At 39.9% G+C, this 20,288-nt stretch overlaps 1 protein-coding gene across 3 annotated transcripts in view; it reads right to left on the bottom strand.

Annotated features, from left to right (window-relative positions):
• Cntn4 (contactin 4) overlaps positions 1-20,288 on the bottom strand; it is a 904,382-nt gene that overhangs the window by 15,502 nt on the left and 868,592 nt on the right. For 2 of the 3 annotated variants that reach the window (XM_076940198.1, XM_076940197.1), the window contains 7 exons: positions 15,071-15,191; positions 10,207-10,365; positions 6,628-6,777; positions 4,867-4,937; positions 3,545-3,779; positions 1,138-1,250; positions 121-307 (listed from right to left, as the gene is read on the bottom strand). In XM_076940198.1, coding sequence (XP_076796313.1) covers positions 121-307; positions 1,138-1,250; positions 3,545-3,779; positions 4,867-4,937; positions 6,628-6,777; positions 10,207-10,365; positions 15,071-15,191 — 1,036 coding nt within the window. The remainder of the gene's footprint in view (positions 1-120; positions 308-1,137; positions 1,251-3,544; positions 3,780-4,866; positions 4,938-6,627; positions 6,778-10,206; positions 10,366-15,070; positions 15,192-20,288) is intronic. The other variant, XM_034511644.2, reaches the window with a different exon arrangement.

Raw genomic sequence — 20,288 nt, 5'->3', positions numbered from 1 at the left:
TTGAATCCATATAATGATACCAATTAGTATGCAAATGATCCCTGGGAGGTGGGGATAGGTAATGAACTTGGAGTATGTTTGATGAATCCCCAAAATATTTCTGAGCAACTCTGTCCTTACGTGGCTTTCTGGTCGTGACATTGACTGTTGCACTGGAGGGTCCTGTCCCAGCTGAGTTATACGCCTTGACGGATAAGTGATACAGAGCACTTCCTTTCAAGTTGGTGATTTTTGTGGATGTCTGATTTCCAACTGTTCGTATTTTTCTCGCATTTTCTTCCTTGTCATCATGTCTCCAATATTTTACCTGAGAAAATAAAAGGAATGACCTTTGAAATTATAGCCACTGGGGATATGCCCAATGTCATGAGGTAATAATATTGTTATGCAAGTTCTTATGATGGAGGTAAATTTCTATGTTAACTCATTGACAGAGCTTCTAGAACAAGGAGATCCACATGATCTGCAAAATTATCCACAGTAAGAAAATCTTTTGTCTTATTTTCTCACCGTGATAGCCCATGTGGAAAATCCTCAATGGCTATTTCTGTCATTGCCCCCACCTTTGTTTTTAGTCCAGGTGATTCTAACCATATAATATGTCAAAAGATATTTTTAAAGATTTTTTAAAATCATGTATGTGTGTATATATGTGTGTGTGTGTGTGTGTGTGTGTGTGTGTGTGTGTGTGTGTGTGCAGGTACACGTGTGAATACAGGTATCCACAAAGGCCAGAAGAAAGCATCAAATCCCCTGGAGCTGGAGTTACAGGCAGTTGTTGAATTGCCCAGGGTGGATGCTGGAAACTGAACTCACATCCTCTGCAAGAGCAAGGAACACTCTTGACTTCTAAAGCCATTTTCTTATTCCCACGGGCATATCATATTCATTTTTTACCAACTATATTGCAAATCTTTAGGTAAAGAGAGAGAAATATAATAATAAACTTGAGCATAAATATAGGTTAAGGGTGGTCTCACAGTAGATTCTTCAATGCTTCTTTTATTAATGTTGTAGTAGAACTAGGCCTCTAGAACAGATACCTTTGTAAGGCAATGTGGGTCTTCTCCCATCAGTGAATGCGCCTCAGAAGTCTCACCAAGAGATACAGAACAAACACACTGGTCTCTATCTTACCTCATAACCTTGAATCCGTCCTCTGTTCTTCCCAATAGGGGAGGCCCAGAAAACTTCAATATCTGTGGCAGAAAGACTCCTGGCAAAGATACTGGCTGGTGGCTTGGTGGGTTCTGCAAATAAATTCAGAAAAAAATTTACTACTGGGTCATCTTCATCACAACAAACTTCTCAAAATGGGCAAAAAGTACCCATGGCCATATGCCCTTCATACTTGTGAGACACACAATCCCTCCCCCAGCTAAACAGTTATTAATATGTAGTGTGGTAGTTAGGAAAGAAAAAAGATACTTCCGAAGTCTCACAAAGGTCTACACTGCAGTAAATGGAACTAAAGTGACCCAAGGGCAAGTTTAGCAAAAAGTTTTCATAGTCAGCAATTTGTTCAGGTGGCTCTTTCATAGTTGAGTTACAGTCTCAGTTGCTGAATTATGAAAACAAGTGAGAAAGAAACAAGCATAGTTAACTGAATTGACTACAATTCAAGAAAGTTGCATGGTGGTTCAGTGATATAAGGTAATCTCTAATACCCTAGACAAGTCATTTACAGTTTCTGGGACAGTGATCCCAGATGCAAATGGTAGACTGAACCAACAGTTTCTCACATTCTAGTTGCTTTTGCCAGGTTTTTATGCGACTTGCACACCATTTGTATATAAAATTTTCTTTTAATATTCTGCTGTATTGAAAAACCTAGTTTAGCCATGACTTAAATAATAACATTCACAAAATTTTATCTTTGGTAGCTATGTGCTTTTAAAAATGTAATTCAAATCAGTACATAACTACTTGATACTTTTATAACTTCATCTGTCCCAGGAACCCATTACTGATAGATAAAAGTGCCATCTTGATCCTCTTAATCCCAAATACATGATTTAATAAAGCTCCTCTCAAAGCTAACACATTTATCTGTTATAATGTAGTGCCAATTTGCGTACTCCTCTACATTGCATACTCCAGAAAACATTGGACATGGAGATCTCTATTTATCCATAACAATAAGAGTCTGCTTATGTGTTAATTCAGAATTTTTAAAATGTCACTTGGTACACGGGGGAAAACATCAGCCATCCTTAGGAAACACTGTTCTTCATGAGAATATATACCAAAACTTCAAAACTTTAAATATGTTGTCATGAACATTATCGTAGCAAAAAAATGCAGATGCTATAAATATTATGGGTATAAATGATAAGAAGGGAGACATAAACAAACACCTATTCCATGTATCAGGCCTAGGAAATCACAAAGAAATCTTTGCTGTTCAAGGTGAGGCTAGAAGAATAAGTAGGGATTTATAACATGAGTAAGACGGAGAACAGGAAACGCAAAAACACGAGCAAGGGGACAGATGTGGTTGGGATCCTTCCCAGTCTTTTGCATGTGCTTGTAGAATGTAATATGCAGGGGAGAGCTGTGAGAGTCAGCAGAGAGGAAGGGGAGAGGCTATGGATGGCTGCCGCCTCTATGGAAATCATTTCTCCACAAGGAAGAAGAACGTGTAGTTTCCTTGATGACTCCAAACTAATGTCTCAACTGTCAGATGCTGTCCTGTGATTTAATTCTGAATATCATCATTACAACAACAATGGTGAGCTCCAAGCATACTGAGGACTATGTGAGAGGCATTCTGAATGCAGGTCCCTCTCGGAAGAAGTAAATAATGTGCAGGGACCCTTGAACATTATGGCAGTGTGAATGGTAATCAAGCTGCTTCATGATTTCCTCTCCTATGAAGTGAGAGTCAGACAAAATGGCTTAAAACACAAGTGATGGGAGAGAGTGAAATATTCCATTTTGATATTTGCCTAAAGGGATAAAATATGATTCTTTAAAAATAATGATAACACATAGGTACAGGGTATTTATGTATCAATAGATAGATAATAGACACATAGAAAAATATATCTGAAGGTAACACAGGACACCCACAAGCTTGTTTGATTGGTCCTTAGCAATGTAATCAATTGATGGAGAGCCTTTTCATATAAGATAAAGTTGTAAATGAGTTTTCTTGTTTTGCAGACAGATTAAAATATGTATCCCAGGCTGCTGGTCTCAAACTAGCTAATGTATTTCAACCTCCCATATTCTGGGATTACTGGAGTGTACACACATAGCCAGTGTTTGTGTTCTTGAGAAAGAGAAAGAAAGAGAGAGAGACAGACAGACAGACAGAGAGAGACAGAGACAGAGAGAGGGGGAGAGAGACACAGAGAAACAGAGAAAGACAGATACATATGGAAAGCATATGGTAGATAGTGAGACAATATTTTTATATTATACTTGTCTGTAATGAAGATATCCTTTTGATTTATATGTATGTTACACCTTAAGTTGATCGTACATCCTGAAAGGAACACCATTTAGAATGAAAGAAATATCAACGTAACATGAACCATACCTTCTTCAGCAGAATACACCAGCGTGGTGGGACTGAAAGGGCCTTCCCCTTTGTTATTGAAGACACCCACTTTAACCTCAAAGGGAGAGAATGGACGCACGCTCTCATTCCTGAACACGTATCTGGAGGCGTCAGCTGAAGCCAGCACTGTCAGCATCCAGATCATTTTGCCATGTGGCCGGAAGGCTACCACGTAACCAAAGCCTCTGCCATTCTGTAATTCCTCAGGGACAGTCTGGGGAGGAACAGAGGTTGTACTCAGAAAGCATAATAGTTTGATTCAAATATTAAAGGGTACTCCCAATTCTTGCTTCAGTTAATTCAAATGTTAAAGACTATTCCTCACCAATTTAAATTGGGTTTTATTTGCAAGCACCTTTTAAACTTAGGGCTACCCTTTAAACTGCCTCAGATATTCATGTAGTACCAGCGTAACAACAGCCTTGAAAATGAAATGGTAATTAGCTGTGGGGAGGTGGACTGTGAAATGGTAATTAGCTGTGGGGAGGTAATTAGCTCTGGTAAGGTGGACTCAACTCTGAAACAGCTACAAATGGTGACCACTTAACCACACAGTTGATTTCCAAATGAATGAATGAATGAATGAATGAATTAGCCCCCAATCCTTCCATCATGCACCATTCAGTAATCATTTTTTTTTGAGTGCCAAATAGATGAATGAATTCACAAAAGAGGGTTATCTCTGCTCAGGCAACATCCTGCCCCTGAGGAGAGACTCTGAACTCAGTTGGGAGGGAAGGAGAGATTTCTTTCTCTCTGGGGCTCTAGGTAAATGAAAGGCTTTTTTACTTCAGGGGACATTGTCTAAAATCTTTGGAACACATTTCAAACCTTTTCTGAAGCTTCTACCTCCTCTCTCAAAATCAATTTTTAATAAATTGGTCACTAACCTTCCTCCAGGTTATTTAAAGAAATACCTCACAGCCCAGAAGCAAAGCCAACTGCCAGGAAATTGTTCTGGGACACTCAATCTATAGCTGGCAGATATTTTAAATCAATTGGCCATGCAGCAATTCAGAAAGAAAAGAAAGACTGGTTTTCTCAGAACCAGACTTCCTTATTGTTTTATTTTTTTTTAACACGTGTTATCTCTTCTTTTATGATTGTTTTTTTTTTCTTCTGTGAGCAGTCAAATTAAAACTTGCTTCAACAGTGGGTGGCTAAGCGCCTTCACATCCTGATAGCCATTAATAGATTTCTTGGAAACAGAGGGGGACGGTTCCTGGCTTCTTGTCATATGGAAGGAAATAACAAAACAGCCCAGACAAATTCATGTCCTTTTGGTTCTGTAATGGATTTACCTCCCAGGTTATAACCAGTTCAGATTTGCTGCCTCCACCGCCACTGACGTTAGCCGGGGTGACTTCAGGGACTGCAGGAGATAAAACAGAAACCAAGTTATTTTAGGTGCTAATGGCAAATGGAGGCCAGGAAGGTTACCTAGATAGGATACTTCACTGTTAGTGAATACTTGGGCATATGTCTCTTTGTTTTTTGTTTGTTTGTTTGGTTGGTTTGGTTTTTCATATCAGAAATGACAACCAGTCCACAAGGGGAGCACTGTACTGGCTTACAGAAGCCAAATCTCCCAAGGAAATAGCTCTTAATTACCTGTTTCTGGATCAATGGGGTATACACATTACCAGGCACCACTGATCATTTGTTTAGCTCCATCCCTAAAGACCTAGGAGATCACAGAGGCAGAAAGGACTGAGGAATCTGTTCTCTTGCTTGGTTAGACATTTATTAGCCAGGTAGTGGTAACACAAGGAAAAGACAGGACAAACTGTGCCCACGTGGAGCTTACAATCTAGTGGGAGGGGGAGAACACATGCAGAATATCACAGAGAAACTTGGACAACAGCCAGGGATGTCGCAGACAGAATGGAGAAGAGCAGTGGTGTTCTGGAGTAGCAGGTTGCTCAGAGGAGCGCTGGGCTAATGGCTTCTCAGAAGAAGGTGAGCTTTGAGCTGGCTGTTGAAGGAAGTGGTGGACTTAGGTTGACCCCTGGCTCACTGTGCTTAACCTCTCTGATCCCCAGTGTTCTCTGTAAAAGAGGGGAAATTAGACTCACTTCCTTCTCAGGATTACAGGGCAGACTTGAGTTATAGATTTGGAGATGTGGGAAGAGAGCCTAGGTTAGTTATGCCATCATCTAAATGAAGGATTCCAGGCAGACTCTTAAATATCTAACTGAGGACTGCACCTGGCCAGTCAGTACACGCCCTTGATTAAAGGCAGCAATACATGGATTTTTTTTCATTGATTCCAAGAATAAGGTGAAATTGCTCATCTGCTTAGGATCTTGCTATGCCTTTACAAATCATTGTTATTTTCCTGGCTGGGAGCTGTACAGAGGCCCTACAACAGGATCCTCTGGTTGACAAGAGTGTAATCTGCCCCAGCTAGATGTACAATACTTTCATCCTGTGTTTTATCAAACAAGCTGTGTGCAGGTTACTCTCATTCTTCACTTGTGGTAATGATTTGCATCCAAAGAAGATTCTAGTGAAGATTTCTAAGGAAATATTCTCTGACCATCTGTGATTTCTTTTTGTTTTTCTTTTCTGACACATGAACAAAAGAAGAGAGAGTTGACTTTGGAGGTAGCGAGTTTTGGGCTCTACCACTAGGCTCCAATAAAGAGGATTAAGAACTTGATTAAAGCTCACTACCCACAAGGTTGATATTCTCCTGGCCTGGTGTATGATCATTATGATACTTTAAGGGAAAAGATATGTAAATATAGAGCTCACTGAAGGTAATAAGCAGGAAGAAGTCAAGGTTTCTCCTTAAGACAGTGGTTCTTAACCTTTCTAATGCTGTGACCATTCAATGCAGTTCCTCATGTTGCGGTGATTCCCAACCATAAAATTGTTTTTTGTTGCTACTTCATAACTGTAATTTTGCTACTGTTGTGAATTATAATGTTAATATCTGCCTTTTCCAATGGTCTTTGGTGAGCCCTGTGAAAGTGTCATTGCGCCTTCAGGTTGAGAACCACTGTGTTAAGGAACGGGAGCTGCCAGAACAGACACTGCATATCTTGTGTGGTACTCACGGGCCTCTTCTGTCCTCCGTTTCTCTGAGGGTCGGCTGGGTTCCCCAATGCCAATCACATTAGCTGCAACAGTGCGGAATTCATATTCAACCCAGGGATTCAAACCCACCACAGTTGCTGTAAATGTCTTCCCATCAACGAGTTCTGGAACTGAAAGATATTGAAAGACAGGTGAGAGGGTTTAAGAGAATCTACACAGTCCTATGAAATGTAGAGGTGATTATAGGAACATCTATCAACATTATCACCACTGTAACACCACTACCACTAACCACCACCACCATCACTTCCAGGGAGGGCATTGTAGTTATCCTACTGGGATAGTGATGAAGACATATGAACATGCTTTTACATCAAATTCACAAATTCTAGTCTGTGCTCTCTTTTCCCTTTTCTGTTTCTGTGTTAGGCCCTTTTGTCATGTTGACAAATACTTCAGAGAAAAAACTCAAGAGGGATAAGGATTTTATTTGTGCTCATGGTATTCAAGGTGTTGGTTAAAGGTTGGCAGGCTTTAATGCTTGAGACAGAATGCATGAGGCATGGTGGTGGGAACATGCTCTCTCAGAGCTAGAAACATGGTATCTTGGAAATGAGAAACAGGAAGGGGCTAAGGACAGGATACTCTTTAAAGGAGCAACCCAAAGACATACCACCTCCAGCTGGACCCATGTCCTAAGCTTTCATCCCCTTCCAAAATTGTGCCAGTGGCTTAGGACAAAACTTTCATTGTATGACCCTGTTGGGGACATTTCATGTTCAAATCATAATGTTGTTGTTCCTATCAGTGGAGCAGTAGTAGCAATATTTTAATCTTTCTTTGCTCATTCATATTAATGCTATATTTCCTTTGGTAAAATTTTATTGTCATTGCTCATAGGTCTTAATCCTTTTACCAATCCAAAAACCTGCCAATATTTAATATTTTTTTTACTAAGATGACATTTGAGGTAAAAATTAGACGAACAAAAGTTCCTGCAAGCAAGATACACACTCCTTTAGTCCCAAGAGACTGCTGTGAGGACTTGAAGTCTTGAGGCAGAAATAAATGTTTGGTCCAATTTCATGCAACTTATATAAAGCATGTCATCAGTCTAATTTTATAATGTAATATTTGTGTTAATCTTTAAAGGCCTCATATATATTTTGATCAACTGCACCCCCCCAATTGCTTTGGTTTATCATGTCTTAGAAGTGGTTTCATGTCTGTAAACATAAACTTTCTCTGGATTCAAAGACGTGCTTTAGGAAGAAAGATAAGGAACCTGGGTCATTATCTTTTTTATGGTAACCAACAGAACTCTGTAGAACTTCATTTTCCTCATCTGTTAAAGAGGAACAATAACAAAGTTTTAGAGTAAATACAATGATTTTACTTTACAGTCAGAATAGCTCTAAGGATTCTATATAGAACTAGCATTATATAGTAAATGCAGAAGAACATGTGAACTGAGAATTATCTAGTGAAACACCTTTGACCCTTGAAGACTTTGTGTCTTATAGTATCAGCCACTGGTGTCTGATTTGAGTGAACTGGTGTAACAAAGAGTGTATGAGAATTACTTCACACCACTAGCCATGTGCCACTACTTATAGTTACAATAGTGTTATGGTTTGAACTTGGAATCTCCCTCAAAAGGCTACATGATAAAAGCTTGACCTGCACTACTGGTTGGTGGTGGTTTGGGAAGTGACAAAATCTTAGGAGGTGATATGTCATTGGGGTAATCATTTGAAGAGTAGCCTATCTTTGACTCCTTCTTTTTTTTTCTTGTTTTATTCTATCTTATTTTATTTTATATTTTATATTTTATATTTTATTTACATTTAAGATGCCATCCCCTTTCCACATTTCCCCTCCCTAGAACACCCCTGTCCCATGCCCTCCCTTTCCTTTTTGCTTTTATACGATTTTTTTAAAATGTTAATCAAAGGATTTATAAGTTTGGTAATGCTCAATCAGAAGTGTAACCCAATACCCAACCTAGATATAAAAACTATCTTTGACTGGTGGAGACATGTGAACATCTGCCTCCATGCCCCCTCTCTCTTTCTCTCTCACATCACCTAGCTTCTCCTCTTCTTCATCTTCTCTCCTTGTTCCATCTCTTCCTCTCAGTACTCCTTCCCACTTAGCTCCTCCTACATATCACTCTTCCTGTTAAAGTAGAACTTTTCTCTCAAAATACAATTAGAGCATACTTATTCCTAATTGTACCAGTGAGGTATAAGATAGTCCTAATACCCAGTCCATCATTCTGTTGACTAACCAGAACCTCTGTCATCTCTTCTAACTAAAACACTTACTTTTGATCCTGGCTTTTTGGCTTTAGAATGAATGTCAGCTGAAAACCATCTACTCAGATCTTTTCTCTCAAAGTAAATAGCCAGGATTGGTTATGAGACTATAGGTCTTCAACCCCATCAGAAATCCAGAATAACTGAGTTAACTGAAGTTATGGGAAGCACTAAGCATAGCTTCTAAAACTTAGCCAATTTATAGAGACCGCTGAACACCTGAAAAGCCCCTATACTACTGAACGTTGGAGCATCAAATCTTCAGCCTTCTGGCCCAGAGTCATCTGACAGACCTTAGTGATGCAGGATTATTAAGGGCTGATTACTCTGTCTAGGCAGATATAATCAGTCGACTATTCTGCATGTGTGTCCTTTTCTGGACAGTAATTTGTCTGTAGATGGAGAGAGGCGATTCTTGCCTAGTGGCTGTCACCTCACAACTGGAGTATCTCCAAGGATGCTCAATTTCTTCTTAGAATCCACGACAGGAAGCTGTCAGGAGCAGACCTTTGACTCCTTCTTGACACTCATGTTTCCCAAATATCACAAAGTTTCCACCTCTGAGATGTCATGTTCTTACCATCACGGTATTTTGGCTGGCTTTAGGCCCCAAGTATTGAAGCCAGTCAATCTTTGACCAAAATCTGTGAAACCATGAACCAAAACACATCTTTATCCCTCTTAAACTGTTTCTCCCAAGAACCCAGCTTCTAACCCAGAAGCTAAAAAGGAGAAAGAAAGCACAGAGTAGAGTTTGTGAAACTGATTAAAACATTTTCATGCCTCGTCATCTCTAAATTAATACAAGTACAGGTGGAGGCAGCAAAACAAAAGGCTGCACACAGTCCTCAGATATTATAGTCTATTATATTCCGGACAACTGTCCATGAACCTTGCAAAGCCTGTGATTGTAGGCTTGCATTTTCCACTACTTTCCAATGTCAATCACTGTGGAATGGAGTTGATTCTAGGTAAATCATAGGTCAATGCATTTTATTTTTATAAATAGTTTGAAGTTTGTTAAGGAAATAAAAGTACCCAGCACAGCACACCAATCATTCAATAGATGCTGATGCTCAGGTCCAGAGACACTAGTGTAAGTTAGTATGGAGGAAAACATTGAAGACATCACAGTAGAGCTGGCTCATGTCTGGGAGACACAGGTGCAATGTATCATTTGCAACTGTGTTGACCTAGATGGCTTAGCTTCCTCCACATTTCACTCACACTTCATTCTAGAAGGCTCTGATAGACAACAGCACCCAACATGCAATATGGTACCTGTACTGACTGCTTGCCAGCCCACGGAGAATGGAGTCCTAGCTTGGATGACATACATGGTGATGGGGCTGTGGTTGTCAGGTCCAGGTCTCCAAGAAAGCTGAGCAGTGGTGTCTGTGATTTCATCTATGGTCACAGCTTCAGGAGGACCTGGAGGACCTGGGAGAGGGCAAAGCATTCAGAATTGGACAGCATACTCAAATGTCCAAGTATATAACCTACTCGCTTAAATGGGGTACTGAATCACTCAATCATTTGTTTAACTACCTACATGTCCATTCCATAATTTATTTTTAAAAATCTACTGGGTAACAAGAACCTAGTTTAACTTTGAAACTATAGCAATGAGCTGACACACAACACTTCCTTGCAGAGGTTCACAGAATATAGGGGGAAACACAAATAGGTGAAGAAAGAATTACAATGGAATGTCCTGAAGTCAGGAGAGAATGTTGGGGCACCATCTGCCATCTCTACTGCATTCAGAAGCTGCATGTGCTTTCAAGCAAAGGGACTACTGTAAAAATGGCCACTTCTCAAGAGTCACAAGACCATCTTCTTCTTTGCAGTAATTTCAAAACTGGGATGGAGTCTAACATCCCTTGGGATGTTCGTTTCTATAAGTCATACATATATATTTTTACTTATCCTCCTGATGGTTATTGCTTCTCTACTTCCGTGTACTTAAACCATTGAAAAGGGAAAAAAATCCTATTTAAATAGTAGCCTGAAGATCATACACAGAGGGATAGAAAAACAATTGGAAGGTGAAACATCAAGAGGGTCAGAGGAAAGACCCACAACTTTCCTAGTTGCCAATATTAGAAGCTGTGGCCTGTGGGAAAAAAACTCTGGGGGCAGTCCGGCAGCGGGGACAAAGTTGAAAGGGCTGGTGGTGGAGTCCCGGGCAGGCTTCACACACCTGTAGGTGGAGGGTCCCACATTCATACAGCCACCGCAGGCTGTGTCAGGAAGGTTCAGGGTTCCGAAGGTTGGGAACCTGGTGGCAGGCCAAGGAGACAAGTGGAGTCCAGGAGTTTTCCAAAGCTTTTATTGTTCATGGAGTAGTGAATGGGTGTAGATGGTTCGTGCCGTCCCCCAAAAGCCAGGGGAGCTTGGCTTTTAAAGGGAGGGGGAAGAGGGGAGGGAATAACTTAATTAGCTACACCCCGGGCCTTTAGATAACTCATTAATATTTTAATCTCTGGAGGTGGAGACCTGTTAATCACGCCCTCCACCTGTGCCCTATGTGACTGAAGGGTGCAGGTTGAATGGAGATTAGACTTCCTGTCAGGAGCCTAGGTTCTGGGGGCGTGGCCGAACACCCACAACTCAAGAACCAGGATACCCTTCCATGGCCCGACAATGGCCAGATGGTTAAATGTGTTTTTTTTTTTTTTTTTTTAAATATAGCTCAGATATCAATTTATCACCTTGGAATGGAGGGTGATGATGAGCAAATTAGGTGATAAACCCTTACTTGTTGGGCAGATATAAGGAGAGATTCCCAGGAAGTTTTTTTTTTTTGATCCCCAAATTAGCAATCAAATATATTCTCAAAGATTACTGGGCTGTGTCACAGGGACGGGGTAAAAAGGCCACCTATAATAGAGTAGGGGAAAGATAATGGAAATTTCCCAGGTAAGATTCTGTTTGGAAATCTCCTTCACCTTTATGCAATACTCTCCATTCTCTCTGCGTCTTTAAAAATCACTTTTATAGACTCACAGGTGAGGCTAAATTTATCTTCTTCCCCCCACTCCTGAATGAAATGCCTGCAAATGTGTATGTTGGAACTGATTAATTTTCCATGGTGACATTTCAGCAAGCCAGTCTAATGCCATCTAGACAGAGCTGAGATGACCTTTGGTCTTTACTCCTAATAACCAGGCGAAGTCCAGCAGACAATCTATGGTCCTTTGTATCTGACCAGCTTTCTCCTCCTGGTATTTCTACCCTTTTTCTTTATGAATGTTGTGTGAGAGCCTTTAGAATCTCCCACAAATAGAAAAGTGTTTCCTTTAAACTGCTCAAAGAATTAAATCAATAGGAGCTATCTGAGTCCCTTTGTGGCGACTGTGTAGGAAGCAAATGAAGGGGTGGCAAGGGCCTGGCACTGGAGGAAGAAAGATGCTTTTGGGGACCCTGTTATCCTTTATCTTCCTGTCACCATCCCCACCAGTACATCACTGTGCTCTTAGGGACTGTTTACTTTGTGGTGGGAAAATTGGACCCCTCTTTCAACAACAACTACAACAACAACAGCAACAACAAAATGTCCACTGAACAAAACACAAGATGTTTTTGTTGCAGCACAAGGACAACTATTTTGATGCTGGTGTCTGCCTCTTGCTTAGGGAAGGGAGGCCTTGCTGGTGGCCATGAGACAGTTGCAGATTAAGTAAAGGAGGCATCAGGGAATTAAAGGTTCCAGAGTCAACATACAAACCCACACTCGTTCTAAATATAAATACCTCTTAAGGGCAGTGGATTACATTTCTGTCTCCTCACTGCAATGTGGATGAAAGATGCAAGGACAGAGCAAAATGAGATAAGATGAAAGATTGTGGCTTTAAGTGTCATATTAATTTATTGGCCTTATTAACTGATTAGGCTAGAGTTTCTTTTAGACTGCGTTTGCAAATTCCTTTTGGTATGCAATGCTATTTTCTGGGAAATGAAGTATACAATATCATTTAGGAACTTCAAGTACTACTGATTTAAATATTTATTAGTCTAATTTATTGGTTTTTAAACTGCTGATCTGAACATTATCCTAATTAAGTAGAGGATAAATTACCAGCAACAGAATTCCTTTGTCCCTAAGGGGAGAGTAGATCAGCTCTGGTGTGTTTTTAAAATGGAAATAAACACATTTCTATACATTATTTTGTGGGCAGATCTACCTAAGTTGAAAATATAATATTTGATTCTTTTTAATCTGGCCTTTAACTTTATGGATCGCATTCTTTTTAAGGCAATTAACAGGTAGCTAAAGCAGCCATAACGGGAATGCAGTATTTCTTTAGCCTCTCTTGACAACTAAGTTGCTAATTCCTATGCATTTACCCCTCACATCTGCTCAGGGCATACAGCAATATTTTGTATTGATTCTCAAAATAGCTTATTTCCTGTGCACTCAGATTCATCCTGCCTCCAATCCTGAGCCTGGGTTTGTATTTTAGGCTCAGGTGGCTGGCCAAGAACTCCCATCACCAACAGTTAGGAATTCTGATTAATGAGTTTTGGGGCCTGAGATTATCTTGACGCCCCGAGTTGGTTTTTGTTTGTTTGCTTTTTTGTTTAGCAGAGTTGGGTGTGGAGCCCAAGGCCCTAATGCATGTTGGGCAAATGTTTATACCTTCAGACTGATTGCGAGTTTAAGACTAACAAACAAACAAACAAACAAACAAAAAAATGTTGGGTACAGTTTCACAGAGCCTTTAATTTTCATTGAATTATTTTTTTTCTTTTGATGAGTTAGAAATGGTTCAATGCTTAAGAACACTGGCTGCTCTTCTGCAGCACCCATGCTCAAATCTCAGCATCCTTATCTTCACTCACAACTATCACTCCTGGGGAATCACTGAGATCTCCTACCCTCTTCTGGTCTCCAAGAGTACTGCATGCACATGACAACTCCCATTTTCTTTTTGCTATTGGTTAGGTGTAGTGGCACACACCGGCAACTTTCAGCACTCAAGAGGCTGAGGCAAGAGGATTGTGAATTTGAAGCAAGCTTCTCTTTAAAAAAAAAAATCTTAAAAACCTTAAATTTCTTTTACAAATTGATTTGAAGCCTGCAATTTTCTCCACCCAGTGGGCTCATTCAGGGTAGACGTAGCTGCACAGTTTACTTAGTACTAAGAGTCTCCTCAAGGTCGATGTCCTGTACGGATGCGCCCTCCTATTCATTACATTCCAAGCAAGTGATTGTTTCCTCCTCAAGTCATATTTTAAAACCAAGGAAGTCCTCTTGGAGCATGGACCAGGAATGGAATTGTTGTAAGAGAATGTTGTGAGAACACTCCAAAAATACAAGAAAAGAGTATTGTAGCCTCAGATTCTTCAAAACACAAAATTGTTCTTGGAATGTGTTTTCCTTCTCCTCCTAGGTGTAGTGTATACGGATGAGTTTACTTCAGATTACTCAGTATTGCTCCTTGGTGTTATTCAATTAAATGTTTATATGCCTCTAGGGAAAACATGTTTTTTTTTTTTTTTTTTTTTTTTTTGCCATATGTGACCTGTTCTTGTGACTGAATATAGTTTGCACCCATGAGAACTTTACTTAAGTGATCTTTCTTAACCCTCAGAATATCAGTTGTCTGATGCACTGAATAAAGTTGGCTATTGTGTGAGACCTTTGGTCTGCCTCATTTGTCAGCTCCATTCTCCCAGATGCGACTACCTCCAGATTAGTAAACACAAACTTAATAATTTTAGGGAGAAATGAGTTTACTTAAGCCCCTGTTACACTAATAGCTTAAAACACTAATGTGGTTCAGTCCAGATGAAACATAAAAGGGCTAGTTGGATTACTTTTTTTTAACTAAAATTTGTTTTGTTAATCTAAAGTTATTCTAGAACACCTGTCATCTCGGTAGTCATAACTGCGGCATTCAGTCCAACATGAGAACTGGACTTTCTCAGTGAACTTTCTGGTTATCCATTTCTTTCATGAAAAATACATGTTCAGAGAATTTCTATAGACTGTTAACCACTGCGCACTATGGTTAGCTGATGATATTTTAACATAATTCAAAACCACTGAGGTTTTATGTTGCTGTGGTAGAGTACATGCCATATAAATATTGTAAAGGCAAAAAGTAAGCAATAGGAAATGATAATAAAAGTCAAATACCTCTTACAATCAGGTCCGCAGCAGCAGAGAGTTTGTCCACACTTGTTTGGACCATGCAGACATATTTCCCAGCATGCTTCAGTTGGATGTTTCGGATCATCAAATCACCAGCTGAATCCTGCTGATAAAGTAGAGGAAAGTGGCTACAATTACTTTTTAATGAGCCCTAAATATCATTATCACATGAAGGACACTATGACTAATGGATTTATTTTACACCGGCTGATGAGAACATTAGTGATGCATGCCATGGCTATTAGAACTGTGTGAGACAGCCTAAGAGATAAGAACACCAATGTTGTCAGAGAGCTTATCTTCCACTGGAGCTCAGGTGTCTGGATCAGTTGACTACTCTGTTGGCATCACCCAAAGTTACACAGTGTGGCTTTTGATGGAGCCTTATGGGTTCTCTTCAGCCTGTTCTCAGCCTATTGCCTGCACTAGCATTCTGAGACTTTGAAATTCTATATTTGGAAAAAGGAGGTGAAACTCCATTTAGAGGCATACGCATTTTTTCGGCAGAACCCTGTCTTGCAGCCAGCATTTTGATTGCTCTCAGGTTTGAATTAAAGGATTATGAAGGCCAGACTCTCTAAGGAAATCTTGAATCATCTAGTGTGGAATAGTGCTAATTTGTTTTCCAAATGCCAAATGCATGTTTGATTAGCAGATGAATAGGACTAATTACATCCTAGTGTAGACGCCTATGTGCCCTGCATCCACTTTTACACTGCTCACCAGAAAAACACTTTTTATAAATACCAAGTGTTGTCTCCACAAGTCTGTTCTACCCTGGAGTTTGTTTCCACAGCCTTGATACTGAGAAGCTTTGAGCGTAAGGATGTGACCACTTCATGGGTTAGACTAGAAATGCTCTCCTCATTCTGAATCCAAACTACAGAGCAAGAAGTTGACACAGACTTTGAAGTGGCTATTTCTCCAAAGAGTGATGCTTCGTAGGATTGTGTATACACCAAGGACTTTCCAAGTTTAGTTATGTCATGTTTAGATTTAGTTATGTTAGCACACTCAATTCCAACATGTTCTGTGGGGCAAGTAGTCTTGTTGGATTATTTACAGATGAAAAAACTCCAACACAAAATGGCTAGGCAACTTTCTGTAAGCCATATATACAGTGGTTCTGATCTCTGTTGTTTTCTGTGTGTATGTATATGTGTAAAGTCTGTACATGTTTGTGTGTATGCTGGTACATGTATGTGGTATGTGCATGTGGAGAAGAGTACACCCTCACTTGTCATTCATTAAGCGTTGTCCTCATAGTCATTTGACGAGGGTCTCTTACTGGCCTAAAACTTGCCAAGTAGATGAGGCTGGCTGGCAGACTAACCAACGGAATGTGCCCGTTTCTGTCTCCTCAGATTGGGATTCCAAGCATGTGCCACCATGCCCGAGTTTTCTATGAGTTCCAGGAATTGAATTTAGGTCTCCAGGTTTAGCAGACCAGCCCCAATCCTTGTTATTGATGGTAGTTATATACTCCCCTCCAGGGAAGAACTTATCCCTATTTGAAAGCAACAAGTCCTTAGTTTCTTCTTTTATTTCAGTAAAACAGGTCACATTCATATTTACTGGGAGCAAAGAAGAAGTCAGGAGGGCCAATTGTTGCAACTACGATCAGAAGAAGAAAGATAAGAGTATGTCCTAGAGGCAGAGCCTGAGCTTGGAGACTTAGTTGTTTGGGGCCCATGCCTGCAGTGTGATTCTATCTAAGTCTCTTAATCTGTCTGCCTCTCAGTTTATTGACCTTTCAAAGAAGGATACCTCCCCTAGTGTGTGATGTTGTGAGAATCAAATGAGTCTGGATATCTATGTGAAATCCGTTCACAAACTATGAAGCATAGAGTAAATTTAAACTTGTCTTATTGATGGCCAGGATCAATTTTCTTTGTGAGATAATTATGTCAGAGGCCTTAAGTCTAATTCAAAAATAGCTCAGATTTTTTTTTTAATCTGAAAGTTCTTTTATTTATAATCCTTGTGTTCTCATCCAACTCCATCACATACTGATCACAAAAACCTATTTCATATGGTGTTTATGAGCATTCAGGGGCTAATATATAGTAAGGAGATGATTGATAAGTGATTAGGTACCTTGAAGTGAAAGGGAATCTGCATTCTGAACCTAAAATAGTTCACATGATGGGCCTTTAAGTATTGATTCAAATGAAAACTAAGCCCCATAAAGGAAATGTTTACAGAGGAGTGATTTTAAGGTAGTTGGCATATGTACTTTAAAATGGAAGCCATATCGATTTTAAGGTAGAATCCATATTGATTTGGTTGTTGTTTATTTTATGTACATTGTTGATTTGACTACATGTATATCCATGTAAGAGTGTCAGATCCCCTGGGACAGGAGTTACAGACAGTTGTGAGCTGCCATGTGGGTGCTGGAAATTGAACCTGGGTCCTCTGGAAGAGCAGTCAGCGCTCTTAACTACTGAACCATCTATCCAGCCCTCACCATTTAAAAACCATTATTAAGAATCACAATATTGGTGTCTGTCGATGAAAGCCAAGATGTGCTTGCAGACAGGGTCTTGGTATGGCTATCCTCTGACAGGCTCCACTGGCACCTGACTAAGACAGATGTAGATACAGCCAACCATTAGACTGAGCCTGGGCACTGCCAATGAAAGAGTTAGGGGAAGGGCTAAAGGAGTTGAAAGGGATTGCAATCTCATAGGAAGAACAACAGCATCAATTAACTGGACACCTAAGAGTTTCCAGGGACTAAATGACCAACCAAAGAGTATACATGGTCTGGTCCATGGCTCACGCTACATATGTAGCAAAAGATGGCCTCATCTGGCATCAGTGGGAGGGAAGGCCCTTGGTCCTTTGGAGGCTTGATGCCCCAGAGAAGTGGGATGTTAAGGGGTGAGGTGGAATTAGGTAGATGGATAGGTAAGCACCCTCTTAGAGGCAAAAGGAAGGAGAGGGGATGGGGGCAGTTCTTGGAGGGGAGACCAGGAAGGGGGATAACATTTGAAATGTAAACAAATAAAATGACTAATAAAAAATTCACCATATTGACTTTAAGGTAGAATCCATGTTGATTTTAAGGTAGAAACAGTATTGGAATTAAGGAAATATTTTTTACCCTGTCTCAGTTGTTCATTATATTAACTAAAGGATGAGTGTCCAAGAAACTTACTGTAGCCTACTTCAGCACATAGCAACCTATTAATACAATTTTGCAGTTCTGTGACTAAGAATGTGTCTTAGCTATTCTTAAACTTTGGTGAGATTTATAGCTTTAAGATCAAACTGAAAAAAAAAAAAAAACCCTAAAGGATTGAAGTAAGAGTTTAACGGGGTGAGGTTGTTCCCTCCTCTAGAGAGATCAAATTGTTTGGGAGGAGTACATTTATCTTCCTACCAGACAGAACAAAGAGTAGCAGTGTATTTAACCCCTATTCCAGCTGGGGTCCCTGTTCTGTTTCTGAAAGAGCACTGGAGGACATCAGAGAACAATAACAACTATAACAAAAGAACAGCTTTCCTCAAAACCCAATAGGCTGAATCTGCCCAGCACTGTTTCATTATGCTGACTTGGGAAGCACAAATGTAAATGGGGCTGAGTTCAGAATGGTACACAGTTTCCTCCTCAACTCTGAAATCCTAAAATTATGTGACTCTGGTGACTAAGCCACTTCCCTATCTTCATTTGTAGCAGTAGAGAGGAGAGAGGTATTTCTTAAATGGAAAGAAAATGAAAGTCATCATCATCATCATCATCATCATCATCATCACCATTTTTGAGTCAAGGTCTTTCTATTGAAAGAGGGATGGCCTATACTCTACTACATAACACAGTCCTGTCACAAACTCAGATCCTTCTGCTTCTGCTTCCTGAATGCTGGTATTACAGGTGTGTCCTACTAGAGATGGTTGAATGAGAGTCCTTCTGTATATGATAAGTATTCCTTGGTCCTTTGCTTCATTAAGATGTTTCCTCTGCATCTCAGCTGAAATGGTGCATAATGGCTACTAGGTCTGATTGGGCAGAAATTTTTTTTCATTCCTCAATCATCAATCCATGCTAATTAACTACTGTTCATGAAATTCTCAGAAATCTTAATTGTTTTTATTGATTTTATACATTAAGTTGGTTTTAATGTGAAAAACAACTATTTTAGTATAGTTGATAAGGGGTTTTCTCAACATATACTGCCCTGTTATTACAATTAATATTACTCTTCTTTCAGAGAATCCAGCCATTAGAGTTTTACGTATATTTCTTTCATGGTAAGTGTGGGGCTAAGTGTATTTTTAGACTTTAAGGTATTTGATGTCATTAATGTTTTAATGAAGTAGAATCTCTCTCACTGTGGTGGTTTTAATATGATTGGCCCATGGGAAGTGGCACTATTAAGTGTGGCCTTATTGGATAGGTGTGGCCTTGTTGGAGGAAGTGTGTCACAGTGTAGGTGGGTTTTGAGGCTCCTAGTGCTCACGATCTGCCCTGTGTAGAAGAAACCCTCATCCTTGCTGTCTGCAGAAGAGAGTCTACTTCTTGATGCCTTCAGATCTAGATGTAGAACTCTCAATTCCTTCTTTACTACCATGTACATCTGTCTGCAGGCTGCCATGCTTTCTTCAATGCCCTTTATAACAGTTGCCTTGGTCACAGTGTCTCTTCACAGCAATAAAAGGCAAATTAAGACACTCACTAAGCTGGGCCACACAAAAGAGGTCCAGAATGCTTAATAGTGGTGATCGCATCCAGCTTTACTCAACAAATATTCCAAGAGAGAATCCCCCAAAACCAGAGACAGCCACTGGTGTAATAAATTAACATCCCTCCTGTGTATCCAAAGTGATATTATTTAGATATCTTCCTTGGGGGGAATTGATAGAATAGTCATTCAAATCTCTTTTAGTGTTGTGCAAGTCAAACTCTAACAAACTAAGCATGCATGTAATGGGCAGAATTATTACAATAGTTATGTTGAAAATATATTCCCAATATATTCCATAGACAGAGTTGTTAATTTCAGGGTATCTACCTAAAGGGGCACACAGGGGATGAGATGGGCAAATCAGTAAGTCATATTTCTATGGCAGTTAAGGGAGGAAAGAGCTATTCAAATTATAGTCGCAGTTTTATACTCTGATACTTTCTGGTTGTCCTTCCAAGAAAGTGGTCATCAGAGAGAATATTCATTACCAATGGGAATGCAGAGCTGTGATA

Source organism: Arvicanthis niloticus, chromosome 9 (assembly GCF_011762505.2).
Source record: "Arvicanthis niloticus isolate mArvNil1 chromosome 9, mArvNil1.pat.X, whole genome shotgun sequence".
NCBI classification, from domain to species: domain Eukaryota; kingdom Metazoa; phylum Chordata; class Mammalia; order Rodentia; family Muridae; genus Arvicanthis; species Arvicanthis niloticus.
This window is presented reverse-complemented; position numbering and strand designations above follow the sequence as displayed.